The 18,389-nt window shown below is 51.9% G+C and overlaps 1 protein-coding gene across 1 annotated transcript in view; it reads left to right on the forward strand.

Annotated features, from left to right (window-relative positions):
• KLHL29 (kelch like family member 29) overlaps positions 1–18,389 on the forward strand; it is a 168,714-nt gene that overhangs the window by 101,361 nt on the left and 48,964 nt on the right. Inside the window, exons 3-4 of the mRNA XM_063078911.1 lie at positions 3,183–3,324; positions 6,061–6,573. Of these exons, the coding sequence (XP_062934981.1) occupies positions 3,183–3,324; positions 6,061–6,573 (655 nt within the window). The remainder of the gene's footprint in view (positions 1–3,182; positions 3,325–6,060; positions 6,574–18,389) is intronic.

Raw genomic sequence — 18,389 nt, forward strand, 5'->3', positions numbered from 1 at the left:
GCTCAGCCCTGCCTTCCTCCCCTGGCCTGGGTGAAGTTTTCCTGGTAGGTTTTTGAAGCATTCTCGAGTTGTCAGCCCCCCAGTAAGGAGGCATGGAACTCAGGGAGGCCTGACACTTGGGTTAGGACAGGCCTGGAGAGTCTTTGGGGAATCCCAGAGCTGCAGAGATTCTGGAGTTGGAGCCACAGATCCACACATGGCCCCTCAGAAGCCTCCAGAATGTGGGGACTGCATGGGTTTACTTTGGGACTGGAGTTCTTTGCAGGAGGAGGGGCTCAGCTCGGGCCATGCAGACTGCCATCACCAGCTGCTCCATGTGTCACCCACCAGAAGCCCAGGCTCTTCAGCAAAGGGCATACCCATGTTCAGGTATTTTTGGAGGGAATGGAGGAAGGAGTGTTCATTTCATTATTTTAATGAAATAAATAAAATTCCTGAACTGCAAGTTGCTTGTAGCTTCAGATATTCCTAGCGCCGAGTAGGAGTACCGTAGCCTTATTTATCTTTTCCAAAGGAAAAAAACGACTGTTTTCCTTCTCACAGCAAAAGTGCTCCTTATACAAAAGAAATCGCTTGTAATATTCATGAAACACACAGCCACACAGCAGGCCTGTTGTAGCCCTCAATCTCCCAGCCACTCTGGGACCTCCTCTGCACACCCAAAGCACCCCAGCTTCTTTCTGGGGGTACCTCGGCTCACGCTTCTTGGGCATCTTAATTCTTCGCTCCACTGGAGCAGTCATGTGAGGGCAGGGCTGAGTCTCATCATACGTGTCCCCAGTGCCTGAGACAGTGCCAGACACAGAACCCAAGCCCCAATGCTGTGTGCCAAATGACCAAACCAACTTGGGGACACATGAGCTAGTGAGCGAGCTGGCAGGAATGTTTGGAAATCAAAGGGCCTGAGCGATGTGTGTTGGAAAAGTGCTACTTTTCAGTCTCAGAAATCCCCCCAATTTTAGGGCAGACATTGGAACTCCTAAAGTTCTAGAGCTTGAAACCTGGTAACTCAAACTCGAGGAGGAGACCCCAACCTGCCCTCCTGGTGGCAATGGCTATTCCAGGTCAAGTTTCCAGAACCCTTCCCTAGTCTGTCAGGTCTCCACGCCAGGTGTGCATGCAAATTCAGTAGAGGAGAAATGGTGGCAGGAGGAAGACTCTGGAAACCTAAACAGCCTCTTGCCTGGGAGGCCTCAAGGCTCTCTGCAGTACCCTCTCCTGGCAGGAGGGTTTCTGTATTGTTAGCTAAGCCAGGGGTGCTAGTAAGGAGCTGGGGTCTCAGCATTCAAACTTTGCCCTAAAACAGGGCCTTAAATGGGACATCGCACAGGCTCCTTCCCCCCTCGGATGCCTCTGATTCCAGGGGAAGCAATCTCTGTGCTTCTGAACCTCCAGGACCCGAGGTCCTGGAAATACTCGCAAGAGGGGAGTGCAAAGTGTCCAGATATCTTCAGCCTCAGACAGGGCACACGCTGAAAGCTGCCTATTTTGCAAATGCTGGATAAGCCACCCTATTGTTCTCTAAGACTGTTGATGAGTGTGGCCAAATCTCAACCCCCTCAGCTCCCGCCTGTCCCAGAGACAGAAATGGGGCAAGGGCCTCTGATAAGGAAGCTTGTCCGTTGAATTGTTCTTTCCTCAGTAGATTCCCTCTTTTCCTTTGTTTCTTGCTCTGTTCACAGAAGGAAAGCATCTGAAATGCAGGCCAGAGATAAAGTGCAGCCTAATGCCATTAGGGCAGCGCAGCCCCTTCCAGCAGGCCCGAATGCAGGCGCCGTGTGTCACCTGCATTATGCAGCAGAGCCCAGGAAGTGTTCCCCAGCTCCCTGCCCGTACTTCTGCTCTGTGCCTGGCACAGGGCCCAGGAGGGTCACTATGGTCAGAGGGGCCCGGTGGGGAGCTCTTCCTCCACCAGCTGGGGCACCAGGTTGATTCCATCAGAAGACACCACGAGGATCCAGGCCCAACCTGACAGAGGCCTGCAGATGCCCCTCCAGGCTCCTTTGGCCTCTGCCACTGTCCCTGATGGGGAGCCATTACTGCCCTCATCCCATCTCACCCTTCACCCCAGGCCTGGCTGGGCCGCAGCTGCACTCCTGGAGCTGTGGTCATTCTTCTTGAGGCCACCACCTCCACTGACACCCACACCCCCTCACATCCCAGTTATCTCATCCCACCCTCACCAATGCATTTTTAGGACATTTGTGGGGGGTTTTGCTTATTATAAATAATGGCCAGGGTTTGGCAAATACAGAAAAGTATAGACAAGAGAATAAAAGCTACCCTTGCCACAGATATTATCCCTGAGAACATTTCGGTCATTTCTCTCTTGTACATACTGTTTGACACAGCGACATTTACATAGATTACATTTATATTACTTTGTGGCTGCTTTTCTCATTAAACATTATAGTGTAAGCGCTTTGCCATCTTATTAAGAACTCTTAGTAAACGTGATTTTTAGAGATTATATAATATTCCATCATAAAGCTGTAACTCAGGGAGATCAGTGCAGCCCTAGCATTAGTCTTCACTCCGAGGTTTCTTTTCTCATTAATCTAAAGACGTAAAGTAGAGAGTGAGCTTATGCAGCAGAGAGCCCACCTCCTTCCTGCGCACGTGTCTGAGCTGTGCCCCCACAGGCCTCGACTCTCACCCTTCCCACACCTCCTCCGTAGGACATTGGGACCTCAGAGGCTGGGCGGGGGCAGGATGGGGAATGCGTAATGACCCTCACCTGCTGCTTGATGGTGGCACTTTGGAGAGCTGTCCTGTCCCATGTTAAAGGGCTATGCACATGGTGGCTCTGAGGCTGGGCACGTGCCCTGGGTAGGGCAGTAGCATTTGTGTTGCGGTGGTTTATTGATGATCCAGAGGCTGGGGATCCCATCTCAGCACAGCACACTCTTTCAGTGTGATAGCTCAGGTGGAGTGAGCAGCAGCAGAGGTGCCTGGGGAAGCCCTGGGCCAGGTATTCCTGGAGGCAGGAGCTTAGCAGAGGCCACAGCTGCCAGAATAACCCACAATTCTCCTGTGGGACTGGATGCAGGGCTGGGTCTCTGCCTCTGGCCTCATGGCACAGTGGATGAAGCTCGGGCCACAGGAGTATTGTTCTGGAGGATGGGTCGGAGGGAAGTGACCCCTTCCGGGCTGTGCTCACTCTCCTGATCTGCTTTCCACAGGCTCCTGGCATCTCCAAAGCGGACAATCAGTCCCAGGGACTCGCGACCAGCATCCGGTGGGGGCAGACGCCCATCAATCAGTCCACACCCTGGGACACTGATGAGCCACCCTCCAAACAGATGAGGGAGAGCGACAATCCAGGTGTGTACTTTGGCGGCGAATAGAGACCCCTAAATTCAGGGCTGGAAGGGGTGGGGAGTCTTCCTGGGGCCCCAGCTCCTCCACAGTAGGTCCTGACCCCAGACCTCAGGGGGGGTGGCGGGCACTGGGTGTAATTCCCTATGCAGTGGCTGTGTTTCTGCCCCCTTCTCTGCTATTCAGGAAACTATTTTGGAGAGTGAGGGAAAGTGAGTGACATTATAGGGGGGACTTTGAATGTGCCGTGGGCTATTTTGAATGGTTATTCCCAAACCCTAGTGCTCTGGTTCATAACGAATTTCTCAAGCAACACCTCCCAATTAGGTTTCGCCTCGCCAATGCTTGTGGGAGAACTGGGGTGCCCTACCTCCCAGGGCCTGGGGGTTCACCACCTCCTACAACCTCCCATCCTTTGGACAGCTCTGACCACAACAAATTCCTCCCTTGGGTCCCAGAGCTCCCCTTTAGGATACATGGACTACGTCTGCCTGGCCCTCCATGTGACAGCCCTGTGGATAGCTGGAGACATTCACCCACTCGCCATGTCTTCTTTGGGATAAACACCCCAAGTCCTTCAGGCACGCCCCAGGGCTCATGGATTTTGGCCCGTGCAATTCCCACTAAAGCCCACGTGTGGTGTGACCCACACCTCCTTCCGTCAGTGCCTCTGCTTTGATCATTGCAGCCTTAGTTCACCTCTGCTCAGCTGGTAGCAACACCACATGCCATCTCAACAGTAAAACCCCAGGACTGTCCTGGTGGCAGCTGCTAGCCCTGTCCATCTCCTCACAGTGGGCTTAGGCAGCTGGGTTTGGGGACCAGGGCAAGGCCTCGTCAACATCTCCCCATGTGGCTCGTAGGGTCTCAGACTCCTGCTCCCACTGCTGACCTGCTCATAACCCTCCCAATGTTACGTCCTCTGCACACCTGGTCAAGATGTCTTTCATGTAGTCATCCAAGCTGTTGATATGATGGTGAGCAGGACTTGCTACACAGGATAAAGACCTCCCTGTAGGTCTCCAGCACCCTTTGGGCCATGCACCTGGTCATACATAAATCACTCCCATGGTAGTGCGGCTCTGTCTTTACCAGAATTATCTGACACCTTGCCCACTGTGCTCTGAGAGTCTGATGCCTCTGTCCAGGCTCCCTGGCTAATCTGGAGAGAACTGAGCCTGGGATGACATGCCTTGTCTTGAGACACTGAGGCTGGCTCCTAGTGCTACCACCTCCTCTTCTTCTTTGGGCCTAGGGACAGTCCCCCTTAGCAGCCCATTCTAAATCTTGCCAGCACCACTTCACCAACATTTGTTGGCTTTGAGTTTTCTCCAAGCTCTGTCTTTATCAAAATCATAAATATCTGTTGCTGCACATTTACCGCCTGCCTTGCTCTGTGCGTCATCTCAGCGCTTGCAGCAATCCTGCGATGTTGCTGTGCTTATTGCGCCTGCTGCAGGGGAGGGAACTGACTCAGGACAGGCTTGTACCTCCTGTCACTAAGCTCAGAAGGGACAGAACCAGGATTCAGACTGTGGTCTGTCTGATGCCCAAGCCATGCTCCTCACCACCAGCCCGGTGGCTTTCCCTGTTGATAACTCCTCAGGGACAGCACCCCGGTGATTGATAGTCACCTGCCATCTTGGCTCCTGCCCTGCCCCACCATTCTGTTTCTGTGACGGAGCTCCTGGCCCCACCTTCTAGCCTCTGGGGCTGGTGGTCTTGAGTGGCCCCTGATTGCCACTTTCCTTCCTCAGTCTCCCCATCCTCAGTCTACTGCCACCCCAGAGGAATCACAAAAGCCAAAGTAGCATTTGGGCCATGGAGACACAGATTTGGCCAGAGGCAACCAGACTGGCCTTCCCCATCAGTGTCTTACAGCTTCACTCACAAACCCACGTGGGTCACCTCAATTTTGGCTTGGCTCAGGGGCCCTGGGTCCTACTCTACCTGACCTGGCACAGCTGGCTTTGTGTCTTATATAGGGTCTCAAGAGGTGCATCTGGACCCCCTTGTTCAGCCAAAACTTCCTTAAGGAAGTGGGAGTTTCTCTGGTTTCCCCCAGGGCTGGCCATGCCAAGGTTGCTTAAGACTAAGCCCAGCCTCCCAGCAAGGCCCTGAGGGCAGCCCCTGCCAGCCTTCCCACACCGTCGCTGCCAGGGCTCTCCTTTCCAGGAGGACCTTGTGTGGCTGCAGACTCTGGGGCTCTCACCTGAAGGCCCAAGCAGACACCTGTTGTCCCCCCCACCTAGCTTTCCCCCACCTTCCTCAGATGACGATTTTCCAGAAAGGGAGGAGAAATGCCAACAAAATGGGACATTTACCACGTCCCAGACACTCTGCTAGCTTTGGTTTTTATTTTATTTTTTCAAATATATTTTTCTCATTCAGTTCTTCCCAGTAGCCCAGGAGGTAGGCATTGCCAATTCCATTTTACAGATGAGAAGAACAAGGCTCAGAGAGGAGAAACAACTTGCTGGGGCTCTTAGCTAGTAAGTGGCAGAGCTGAGGTTTGAACCCAGGTCTCTTTGAAGGTCTCCACTTTCTTCTCTCTGCTTCCTGCTCTGAGGCCCCTAGAGCACTTATCCCAGGCCATCATAACCAGATTCTCAACCTGAGTGTTCCTGGATACAGGTGTGTTGTCCAACTCTGTGACCCCAGCACCCAGCCCAGAGCCTGGGGCAGTGGTGTTTGTTGAGTGAATGTAACCAGCAGATGACATTTTTTCCATCTCCCTTGCAGGCACAGGGCCATGGGTGACCACGGTGGCCGCCGGGAGCCAGCCCGCCCTGATCGCACACTCCTATGGAGTGGCCCAGCCTCCCACCTTCAGCCCGGCCGTGAACGTCCAGGCCCCGGTCATTGGGGTGACCCCCTCACTGCCTCCCCACGTGGGGCCCCAGCTCCCGCTGATGCCAGGCCACTACTCGCTCCCACAGCCGCCCTCTCAGCCACTGAGCAGCGTGGTGGTCAACATGCCAGCCCAGGCCCTGTACGCCAGCCCTCAGCCCCTGGCTGTGTCCACACTGCCCGGTGTGGGGCAGGTGGCCCGCCCAGGACCCACCGCCGTGGGCAACGGCCACATGGCAGGGCCCCTGCTGCCTCCACCACCGCCAGCCCAGCCGTCTGCCACTCTCCCCAGCGGTGCCCCTGCCACCAATGGGCCCCCCACAACCGATTCGGCCCACGGGCTGCAGATGCTGCGGACCATTGGCGTGGGGAAGTATGAGTTCACCGACCCGGGGCACCCCAAAGGTAAGTCCTGCTGCCCACGCGCCTCCCCGTGTGCCTGCGTCTGCGCCTCCCCACATGGTCACTACAGCATAGCGAGGACAGGAGAGTGGCCGGTGGCGGCTCCTTCACTGGCCTCACCCAAGCTGGAAGCTGCAGTGGGGCCTCCCCCTGCAAGAGACAGCGCAGCCTCAGACGGGGGTGCAGAGGGGGAGTGTGGAGGATGGGACAAGGAGGGCGGGAAATGCATGTGGGCAAGAAGCGGGAGACAGAGGAGGAAGGAAGGAAGAGCCTGCAAAGTCCAGAGTCCGGCCCCGCCAGCCCAGGCTCTGGGCCATTCTCAGCTCTGACCCCCAAGGCCAGGCCACGGTGCAGGCTGAGCAGAGTCATCCGCTCCTCTTAGGGTTCCACAGAACAGACCCATTGGGGGGCTTGTCATTTTCCACCCAGGAGGACGTTCAGAACATGAACTGTTTGTGTCCCTTCGAGTGGAGGTGACCACCATGCAGTGGGGTGAGAGCTTCACTAAGTGTTTATGAGGCCCAGGAGACATTCCCCAAGACACGTGAACTTTTTGTTTCACGGGTGGCTCGGTGAGACTCCAGGAAAGAGCATCTCCAGCCTTGGCCTTCCATTAACCCTCTTCCCCCAGCCCTGTGGGAGCGGGGGGGGGGTGGGTGGTCATTCCAGGGAACTTGAAGTAGGTCCTTGAGAACAGCCTCGGGAAGGGAGCACACCAAGAACGTGGCTCCAGGACGAGCCCCAGCCTTAGGATCCAGGCAAAGGACATCAGTACATAGGTCTCAGCCTTGGTGTCTGCTGGAGCCATCTGTCCAGGCTGCGGTGCAGAAGGGGACAGAGGACCAAGCACCACCGATGTGAGGCTTGCAGGGTTCATCTGCCCCAGATTTGCCTGTCCTTTAGCACTCCAGACAGGCCGGGCCTCTGCTCCTGCTAAGTGCAGAGGGGAGGCTGCAGGCCTCGACCGGGGGTAGGTAGCTCTGGGGCCAGGAGGAGGCAGGAGGCCCATGGGGAGCAGTCTGCCCCACTGAGGTGCCTGTGCCTCCTTTTGGAAAGGGAAGTAGATGGTCCCGGGAAGCGTACACATCTGGGCACAGCTTCTCGGCCTCCCTACTTAAACCACCTACAGATCGCATCACGGGGACGGCCTTACCTGTTAGCCATTCCCTTTCCCGCCTGCTCTCCTAAGTCTCTATCTTTATCCTTTCGAGCAATTGCCAGGCCTTGTCAAGCATCCTGACAACAAAGCCCATGTCTGGATCTCTGCTGGGTTTAATTCACAATCTGATTGAGCCCTGACTGCCTTTGTTTTGGAAATCAGCACTAGTTTTAAATGACAAAATTATAGAAAATTACATCTAAATTCTGGTAAACTCTTTGCTTTGTTTAAGATCTTTTTTTAAAAAAAATGGACTAAATTGATTTTTTGTTTGAATTGTTTTGGTTAAGCTCCCTCTCCCTTTAAAAAAAAAAAAAACCTTCCAGTTCAAGAGCCACCCACTCTGACACACTGGGCCACAGGAGTCCTTGCTGCTCCCAAGACTGTGCCAAAGCTCCAGGCACTGAGTGCCTTCCCTCTTCCCACAGCGAGAGCCATAATACCCTGGGGGGCCTCTTAGGGCTGAAGAGAGGTCTCACTGGCTTGCCATGTTCCAGGCATGCATCTAGGAAAAGCAGCTGTTTTGTGCAAAAGTAACTGGCCCAGATGGGACCGGAGTCCCTGATTTGGGACTCAGCTCTGAGCTGGGATCCACCTGACTCTGAGCCCCTGTGCCCACTGGGTCATTGTACCATTGCAGAGCTGCTCATGTAACAGGGCAAGAGGGCATGAACCATCCTCTATGGTGGTCCTGAGCCCACGGACAGGAGGAAAGAAAAAAAGGGGGGCCCTGATGGGACTCCCTCTGCCAGCCCCACAGGGTACATTGAGTGTTAGGGGAGGGCCAGGGGCGGGTGGGCTTAGAAAGTGACCCCAGCCCCGCCTTCTGGTGAGCCAGCAAGGTCCTCCAGCTCCAGCCAGTGCCCACAGGTGACCATCCAACACTGCTTTCCAGAAGTTGCCAGCTGTTTCCCCAGAAATTGCATTTAACTCACTTCTCTATTTACAGCCCTTCCACTGATTTCTCCCCTTGTATTTGTGGGGAGGAGAGACAGTGAGGCAGGCACATACAAACGCCTCACAACTCAAGCCTGGGTGGGTTTTTTCTTTTCTTTTTTTTTTTTAAGTAATTTCTCCTTTCGTTTCTAATCTTAAAAGCTTTTATTGTTGAAGCTATAATTTGTCTGTCAGATCTAATGTCAAACAACTGCATATTTTTTAAAATAAGAAACCCGAATTTTGAAACCAAATCTTTGAATCTTGCCATGTGAGAGTCATATTCCTGACAGGACCACGTGGGTTTGGATTTGGGTCACTTTTAATTTTGCCCCTGGGGATTTTACATCTCTGAAGCCCAATTGATTTCACACCCCTAAATGACAGACAGCTGGCTCCGGGCGGGAGCAGCGGGCACCGCAGGATGGCACTAACACGAATCAGAACTCCACTTTAGAAAAATAGAACTTTCCTCTTCTCCTGTTCTCTGTTTGAAACCTTGCCCAGCATTCTAATAAGATCCACCAGAGAACGCCTTAAGATCTAGCTCATTAAAGTCTCTCAATTTTCCCTGTTGTTTGACGTGACAACCTGGCCTCTCACGGGGTTCAGTCGTTATGGAGAGATCCCCTCCACAAAGAACAGGTCTTGCCAGCCAGAGGGATGGGCCACTGGTATTTTTAGACTTCATTAGTGCCCTGATGTAAAATTTCACATTTTGTTTCTTGTAATTATCTTCCAATAGACTGAGCTAGAATTTCAGTTGGGGCTCTGTTCATCTGCCTTCCCAAAAAAGGCATTGGGAGTTTAATTTAAAACTTAACCAATTGAAAAATAAAGGTGGTGTGGAAATGCTTTTTGATTTGCAATAGGTCAAGCGATTGTCTGTCATCTGCGACTAGAGAAGCCAGCTTGCATGCAGTTCACTTTAATGAGTGTTATTTAAATGCATTCGGCACATATAGATTTTCTCAAGAAACTTACAAGATAAATTTTTCTTTCTCTAAGAACAATTTGGGGGTGGGAGCAAGCTGTGGGATTTTTTTTTAGATTATATATTGAAAGCTAATTAAAAATAGATTGCATGTGTGCAAAGTGATAAGGGAGGAAAAAAGAATTACTTCTATTTGAATCCTGTTATAAAATACCTGAGACGTTCATCTTGTTGGACTGGAACCCCTAAGCTGATCCTTGGGGAGAGGTATGGCCAACTTCAGGCCTGAGTGAGACCTAAAGTCTAATGTCACTGCACCTGGAACTCCGTGATCCCAGCTGTGTGTCCTCTGGTTACAGAGCTCATAGCAGAGATGCAAGCTACAAATGTAGTAACTATTCCTGCCTTCTTCTACATGGATTTTTGGTGGCTTAGAAGGTGGCCGGAGACCTTATAAAGCCCCAGACCCCAGGCCTAGAGTCAAACTGCAGAAAGGCCATTGTATTTTCACTCGCATGTCTGGCAAGAGATAAGCCAGGCTGCACCTGCTTCCGCTTGCTTTTGGACCAAAAAGCCAAGCGCGAGTTGACCTGAGTGGAGAGATGTGTCTCTTATGACTTTAGATCTTGTAGGCCTAGGGGAGGAGCCATGAGGATCCATCGACAGGGCTTGGCCTCCCGGCTCTGGGGTGGGGAGCCATGCGGAAGGGGGGGCAGGGGCCCCTTCCTGTGGTTCCACATCTCTTTCCTCCCCACTCCTGCCCCCAGATTTCCACCCCACAGAGCTCTGTCCACCCTCCTGCCACATTCTGTTTGAACAGCAGCTATCCCAGTCTCTACAAGTGACAAAGAAGGGATCTGGTAGAGATACTTTGAGGCATAGGGAATAGCTGTGTGACTGGGGCAAGCCTCTCTGAGCCTCTCTTTCCTTATCTTTAACATGGGGTCAACAATTCCACCCTCATAGGGCCCAGGGGAGGATTGACTGAGATTGTTGATGTGACTGTACATAGCACTGAGCCTGCTTAACACCAAAAACAGTTACTGCTGTTGACACTGGCCCAGGGTCTGGAGAGTTCGGGAGAGAATGAGGATAGTGAAGGAGTGGCAAGCCAGGGCCCTCCCCGGTGCAGAGGAGGTGGAAGAGGCCCAAGTTTATTCACAGGGCTGGCAGCCTCTGGTCACCCCACTTAACGGGACCCCCACCATCCCCACCCCTAAAAGGGAGGTTGGATGCGTCACTTCTGGCAGGGGGATTCAGGACGGCTCTTCCCAGGCATGGAGCCCTGCACAGACCTCATCTCTCCCTGCCCCACATGCTGACATGTCCGGTGCACACTGTGCCCTCTGCACATTCAGTGAATATTCGGGAAGAAGCTGGGAATGAAGGGTACAGCAGTTCGCACACACGTGGTCAGGCCGGAGGCAGGAAGTGCTGCCCAAAATGAAATCGTCTTCCCAAAGACCCGCTCTTCCCATGTCTGTGTCTCAGAAACACCATCATGAATCCATCCAGGATTCAAACTCAAAGCCCATGGTTGTCCTCGGCCAGCTCCTTATTTCCCACATGCACCGGGTCTGAAACAAACTGCCTTCTCCGTATCTCTCCTCTCCTCTCCATCCCCACCACCTCCCATCAGGCCACCATCCCCTCTAGCCTGCTTGCTGCTCTCCAGGCCCACAGTGTGTGCCCTCCAGTGTGGCTCCTCAGTGCAGCCACAGTGGTCTTTTTAAAACACAGGCCTGATCCTGCCATGTCATGTCAAATGCCTGCAATGGTCCCACTGCTCTGGGGACATCACCTGCTCTTGACATGGTGCTTCAGCGTCTGGGCCCTGCCTGCCTCTGCTGCATGTTTTGTGTTCTGCTCGGAGGCTGCTCTGTGGCCACACTAGCCCTGGGCTTTCCCTGTCCAGCTGTGCTCTGTGCCTGGGCCGGTGCCTGCTGTTCCTGTGTCCTTCCCCAACTAGACGTTGAGCCCTGGGATAGAGGTAGGAAAGGACTCTGTTTGACTTCCCCCATACACACCAGTATCCAAACCAGTGCCCAGCATGAAGAGATGCTCCAGAAGCACTTAATGAACGGATGCATGAAGCCCTGGGCTGGGAATTACCCACTGAGGTTCTGTGACTTTTTTCTGCCCTTTGCACGGTGAAAGCAGGTGGGTACTTGAGGGCCCCAGACATGCAGGTATGGAAAGTGCCCACATGAGACTTCTTCAACAGCAATGCCCGCCCCCTATACCTGCCCCGCACCTCTGGCAACAGAAGTCCATCTGTTTCAGACTTCCTCCTGTACCCAAGCACAGGACCTGCCCGTTCCAGGGTACACAGGATCTAGAATACTGCCTCAGTTCTGTCATCTATAAAAGGGGATAATAGTGGACCCTGCTTCTCACAGTTGTTGTGAGGATTGAGTTCTTTCACATGAAGCCCTCAGAATAGTGCCTAGCTATTTATAGTAATTATAGTAATTACTATAAATGTGTTTGCTATTATTATTTTCTCTACTGGTATCTTTCAGCATCTTTGGCCTTTTAGGGGCCCAGGTTAATGTGACAAAAGCAAAGACCAGTTTGCCCCCCAGAGTCTTAGGAGAGTATGTTAACATCACGATGTTTGATGCACCTACTTCCCAGTGGTCCACTTTGAACAGAAGAAAATTGCCTTCTCTCACTGTAACATTTTACAATCCCCCACCATCACCATAACAACTGGAAGGAACCAGCCTGTTGCTGGGACCTTCCCCCTAATTCTAGGAGCCATTTGTCCCTGGAGGGCTCCTTCTATCCACCCCTGGGGGCTCTCAGCGTACTGTGACGTTCAGCTTGATATCAGGGTGCATAGGACACGGCAGGGGCTGGGCCCTCCTCTGTGGCCACATCAATAGATGGGACAAATAGAATTCTCCGGCCCCTACAGACCAACCAGCCAGGGCTGTAGGCAGAGCGAGCTGGTGAGGAGCACGCGGCTGGCAGCCCCGAAGGGTCAGGAGCCCAGACTGCAGCAGACTGCTTGGGGAGAATTCAGATTCCACGACCCACTAACCCAATGACCTTGTGCTAGAAAACTAGTGTCGCTAAGCCTGTTCCACATCTGTAACATGGAGATAATAGTGCTGTCCTCATAGACAAGCTTGGGGATTAAAGAATATATGTAAAGTCTTAACACAGCGCCTGGCCCATAATAGGCTCCAGTAATGTTAGCTGTTGTTATTACTACCGCTATGCTAAATCCGAACGAATCCTGGGGAAGAAATGTGGTCTGGAGCACCTTAGGCTCAGGACCTGCGCTGCTGTTAAAGCAAAGTTTCCAACTAGTCTCCCAAATCTGACTGAATAGCCCTCAACAGGGATCTGGGACCAAACCCGCCTTCCTACCGTCACTGTAACTTTCCCCTTTCCAGCCCCCACGCCCAACACACCCCTCTCCCAGGAGTACTGGGGACAGCTTTCAGAGCCTATGGAATTTGGAACTCCTGGCCCGGACAGTACCTGCCCAGACCTGCTCAGAAAGCCGTCTTCCCTTCACAGCACTCTGTCCTCAAGGGTATTGTTAATTGTTAATTAAAGGGCTGTCCGGGGCTTAACGGTTTTGCTAACAGATCACATGACCATGAGCAAGCCAGGCAAGCAGAAAGAGGCAGCAAAGGCAGCCAGACCACCCAGAGACAGCGCCCTCCTTGGAGCAGGAGGGGACCCCTGGCCGCCCCCGCCGCTCAGCAGGGCACAGGCAGAGAGAGCACCCTGGCCCTCCGCTCACAGTGATGAAGAAGTTTGAGGGCATCCAGCCCAATCTCTGCTGAGCATCTTTGAAGTCAGAAGTCCTGCTGTGGCCCCAACTGTCCCACGGACAAGGCCAGAGGAATCAAGATGCTGCTGGAATGAGAGAGCTCTTCAGGTGGGAGCAAAAGGAGGGGGCATTTCCTTCCTAGGGGCTTCAGGAGGAGATGGTGCTGACCCACATCCCAGGCACTGTCTTCTCTCAGGATGGTGACATGCTAGGTTCAAAGTCGGTGACACTCAGAGGCCACTAAGGGGCTTATGTGTTGTTACCTCCCTTTCTGCTGCATCGCCAAGTATTTAATGAGCAACTAATGTATGTAGCTGTACATAATGTGTGTAGTATGCCTGTCCGAGGCCCTGGGGGGGACATGGGTGTCTGACCCAGAGGCGCCTGCAGTCCATCCAGGGAGGCCTGGAAGTGCCAGCAGAAGAGCTCCAGGGAGGGGCTGGAGAGAAGAGAGGTCAGTGTGCACAAGGCCTTTAAGGGCAGTCAAGATAATGGCAGGGGGCAAGGGGAAGGCAGGCAGTTCTACAAATGTCACACCCCAGGGAAGAATGCCCGAGAGTGCCGGGGACACAGACTGAGCAGTTTTCACGAGACTCATCTATCTTAGAGGCACACACACACACACACATTTCCATTCAAATGGTTTGCAAGACCTGTCCTGATCTGAGACAGGGTCAGCCTGTGGTTTAAGTTTGCAGGCCCAGGAAGTCCCCTTCTCTAGATGCTCGGCACACACAGCCCAAGAAGCCTCTCAGGCTACTGGGCTGACTGCATTACCTCATCAGTGTTTAGGTCTTGGGCAAGAGTCCATCAGTCTCCGAAGTCATCCTGATCTTGCAGGGTGAAGACATCCTTGATCATCAGGGGTTTTGACCTGGGCAGGAAACACCTGGGGACCATTACCCCTGACAGGGAAATCTACCTTTCTCTCTCCTACCGTGACAGAGGTTTAATGACGAGTTTCCCCTTGCCTAACCATTATTCAAATGTCCAACTAAGCTGTCTTTGCTAGGAAAAGTGTGCTTTGTCAGGCTGACCACCGGAGGTTTTCAGAGTTTGGGGCTGAGTCTTGAGAGGAGAGCCAGGCAAAGGCGTGGTGTGACTGTGATTGTCCCTATGTGGTGGGGAGGGGGGAAGGTGTAATGGCACCCCGAATCATGACACAAAACTGGAGAAAATGTGGCACAAAACTGGTTTAATGAGAAACAACTTGATTGAAATTGTATTCCAGTCAGGAGCACACTCACTATTCTAGAACTGTAAAACATAAAATAATACAGGTATAGTGTTTTAGGAGCAAAAGACATTGTGCAAATTGCTTGAAGGAAAAATGGCCAAAAGGTTATCATCTATTGAAATAGTTGTCATGGTCTGTTTTTTTAGTGTAATTCTCTTCTTTTAAAATATATATATATACACACACATATATGTAATATACATTTCTGAGGGAGGCCCAAGTGTTTCCGGTGCATCACCAAGCAAGTACTCTGTACTTTCTGAATCTATTGCATGACTTGCTAGATGACCAAGCACAGCATCGTGAACTGCCTGGCTTGCCCACGGTCCTCTCCCTGCCTTGTCCTCCTCCCCTCTTCCAGTGACCTCTCAGTGTTGTTATTGCTCAGTTGGACCCAGGTCTACACACAACGCAAGTGCATTTTAGTTTTTCAACAACTTCTGCAAGGTCAAGGTCATGGCTGTATATTAGTCTGCTAGGGTAGCTGCCATCTCAAAGCACCACAGATTGGATGGTTTAAACAACAGAAATTGATTTTCTCACAGTTCTGGAGGCTGGAAGTCCAAGATCAAGCTGCCAGCAGGGTCGGTTTCTGGTGGGGCTCTCTCGTTGGCTTGCAGGTGGCCGCCTTCTCACTGTGTTCTCACATGGCCTTTCCTCCGTGTGTGCACATCCCTGGTGTCTCTTCCTGTTCTTATGAGGACACCAGTCCTATTGAATTACAGCTCACAACTTATGACCTCATTTAATCTTAATTACCTCCTTAAAGGCCCTTCCTCCAAATACAGTCTCTTTGAGGATTAGGGCTTCAACCTGTGAATTGGGGGAAACGCAATTCAGTCCATGACCGTCTACACATCCATTGGCAGATGGAGAGAGGAACTTCTTCCCACAGCACAGTTACTATGTAGTTACAAACCATGTACGACTTGTAACTGTGGATATTTTCAGCAGTTCATTATTTGAAACTTTTCATAAATGTACTCTTACATGTTTACCAGGTTTACCTACCTCCGAGCTGCTCACTCTGCTCCCTATTAACTGAGCATTGACTATGTTTCCTGTTATCAGAACCATCCGTGTTTGGGGTTAACTTTTTATGTCCATAGAACCTTCATGCTGGGAGGGATTCAGAAGTCATTTGGTGGAGGCAGGAATCTGCCCTCACCGCTGAGGACACAGTAGGAGCCACTGATTGCTAGACAGATTGTCCTGTTAAAAGGTCAAGAGCTGTCTTCCTATAACTCCCACGGTCCTGCCCTGTGGGGCCATCTGGAGCAAAGCTGGTCCCTGTTCTACATGACAGCCCTTTACATGTTTGAAGATGCAGAATATCCTTTCCTACAGACCAAATATCTCCAGTTACCTCAGCTGCTCATCCTGCGAAGGGTCCCTTTACCATGTGGGTGTCCTTCCTGGTCATGCTCCAGCTTGTCAAGTGCCTCTTAAAGGGACACCAGGTGACAGGCTGGATAGCTCAGGGAGAGGGACCTGTTACCTCCTTGGTCCTGAGCATTGCAGATATTCTAACTTTCCTATTATGATGGTGGCTTATTTGTTTAAAACATACATCCACACACGCACAGGCACACATATACATTCGAACTTCCAAATTAAGAGAAAAGGGAAAACATCTCTCAAGAATCTACTACCCCAATATCTTTGAGGTCTCCCCCTCCTCTTTCTCATCAGGACTGAGATTGTTGATCATTTCTTTTTATAGAGCCTCCACCCCCACTTCACTCCAGGGCCGTTTTGCCCCTGTAAAGTCTTGGCCCTGGAAGAAAGTTAACGTTTCCACCGAGTTTTAAAAAGTATTTCCTTTTGAAGTCTAGGAGTTAGGTGTCTCCCAGCCCACCTCCCCACCCCCAGGCCCCAGCTTTGCTCTCTAAAGCAACTCACCACGTCCCTCTCTGGTGCGGAGAATTTACTCCTAAGCAACACCCATCCCCTCCTTTCAACCCCTGTCACCCCTCCCCCACCATCTCCACCATAGTGAATGTCAGAGTAGGATATTAGCTTAAAGGTCATTTAGGAATGTCCCCTCATTTTGCAGGTGGGGAAACTGAGGTTCAAAGGTGTCACCAAGATATCACATTACCCCCAGAAGCTGTCTCTAGAAAATTCCCTATTAACCCATCCCTATTCCTGGGGTGCCCTGTGTAATTACTTTATCTGCTGCTAGGAGTTCTCCATCCTAGAAGCCTTCTCTCCTCCCACAGACTGAGAACAACTAGAGACAAGCCCAGCAGCTGCATGGGCCGAGCTGGGCCTGCCCGCTGTGACTCTCCAGTCCTGCCCATGCGGTGCACGCTTCCAGGCTGCTGGGGTCTGAGCAACACATCCCACCAGGAGCTGCCTGTGCTCAGCGGCAGCTCCACAAGGAACAAATGAAAGAAAGAGCAGGGACAAGACACACACACACTAACGGGGGCCAGGTCACACACGGCGCCACATGGGCAAGACCAGTAATGGCCCTGGGATTGTGATTTGACTAGTGTGGAAACATTGTCCCAAAAGGAGAGAATGACAAGGACAAACTCTAACTGGGGGTGCAGGGGCCCTCACCCCATCGCTTCCCATGGTTGAGGGGAAACACCTGCTTAGTGCATTCTCCTGAGCAGAATCCTGCCCTCAGTTCTCTGCAAATGTTGGGTGAGCTGTTTTGGTGGTGGTGGTTTTCAAAAACTGCCCTAATATTGTGGTTATTTCAGGAAGTTGATGTCCATTTAAGAGCCCAGCCTCCTCCTGAGAATATGAATACCTTTAGTGTTCAGCCATGCTTATCTTTGGAGTGCGGACCACCTTCAAGAGGCAGGCCCGGTGGCCTCACTAGCATGCAGTGTGCCTTGCTCTCTGTTCACACCCCAAATAGAACCTGTTGCCGAGGACCTCAGAAGCCCCTAAGTTTAGGACTCACCATGTGGTCATTCTGAAGGCTCTTGGTCAAGCCAGTGATGTGAAGAGGCAGGTTTCAGAAATTCTCCGGAAACTGGTCCAAAAATAATACCTATATTTTCGGTCCGTCTTCTACATGGATGTTCATTACCTTTGGGATTCCTAATTTAAAATTGTTGGTCCCAGAAAGCAGAGAATTAGACATGTGGCCTCCCCCCTGGGTCTTTGTAGTAATGATACTCCTGAGGCTAAGAGGCTGGCCCTGCTGGGTGGTCTCAAGCTGTGGGCCGGGGACTGCCAGTCCAGGGAAGCCAGCAGGCTGCAGAGCTGGTAGATGTAGCCTTGCCTCCGGGAAAGGTACAGAGATGGGGGGGGGGACATTTTGTATTCATTATATGCTCTCTCTGTGTTTATGTATTCCTTGCAGCTGCCCTGGGAGGCAGATTCGTAGATGGAAAAAAAAAAACCAAGACTTGGGTAAGATGCTCACCCAGATATAGCTGGTATAGTGAGAGTCAGTCTCAAAACCACCTGCCTCCAATGTCCATACCGTTTCCACCATGCTACATCTTGAAGCTTCCTGCTGTAGCGCATATTGTCACTAGGCATGTCTGGGCTAAGGATGCACAAGTCCCACGGGAACTGTTTTATGTCTCCTAGAGTCATGTGTCTTATATTTCTCAATATAAATGAGTGATCTTTGGGTTCTTTCCTCATCTCCAAAAGTGTTGTGTGATGGATGGATGGAATTCTCAAAGTAAATCCACAAGAGGCATGGGGCCCTTTGAGGAAGCTGCAGACAGAGGACTGGCTACCACAGAAGCTGCTGGAGCTTAGAGTCAGGCGGCTTGGGGATTCTTTCCTG

The sequence above is a fragment of the Cynocephalus volans genome, chromosome 14 (genome assembly GCF_027409185.1).
Source record: "Cynocephalus volans isolate mCynVol1 chromosome 14, mCynVol1.pri, whole genome shotgun sequence".
NCBI classification, from domain to species: Eukaryota; Metazoa; Chordata; class Mammalia; order Dermoptera; family Cynocephalidae; genus Cynocephalus; species Cynocephalus volans.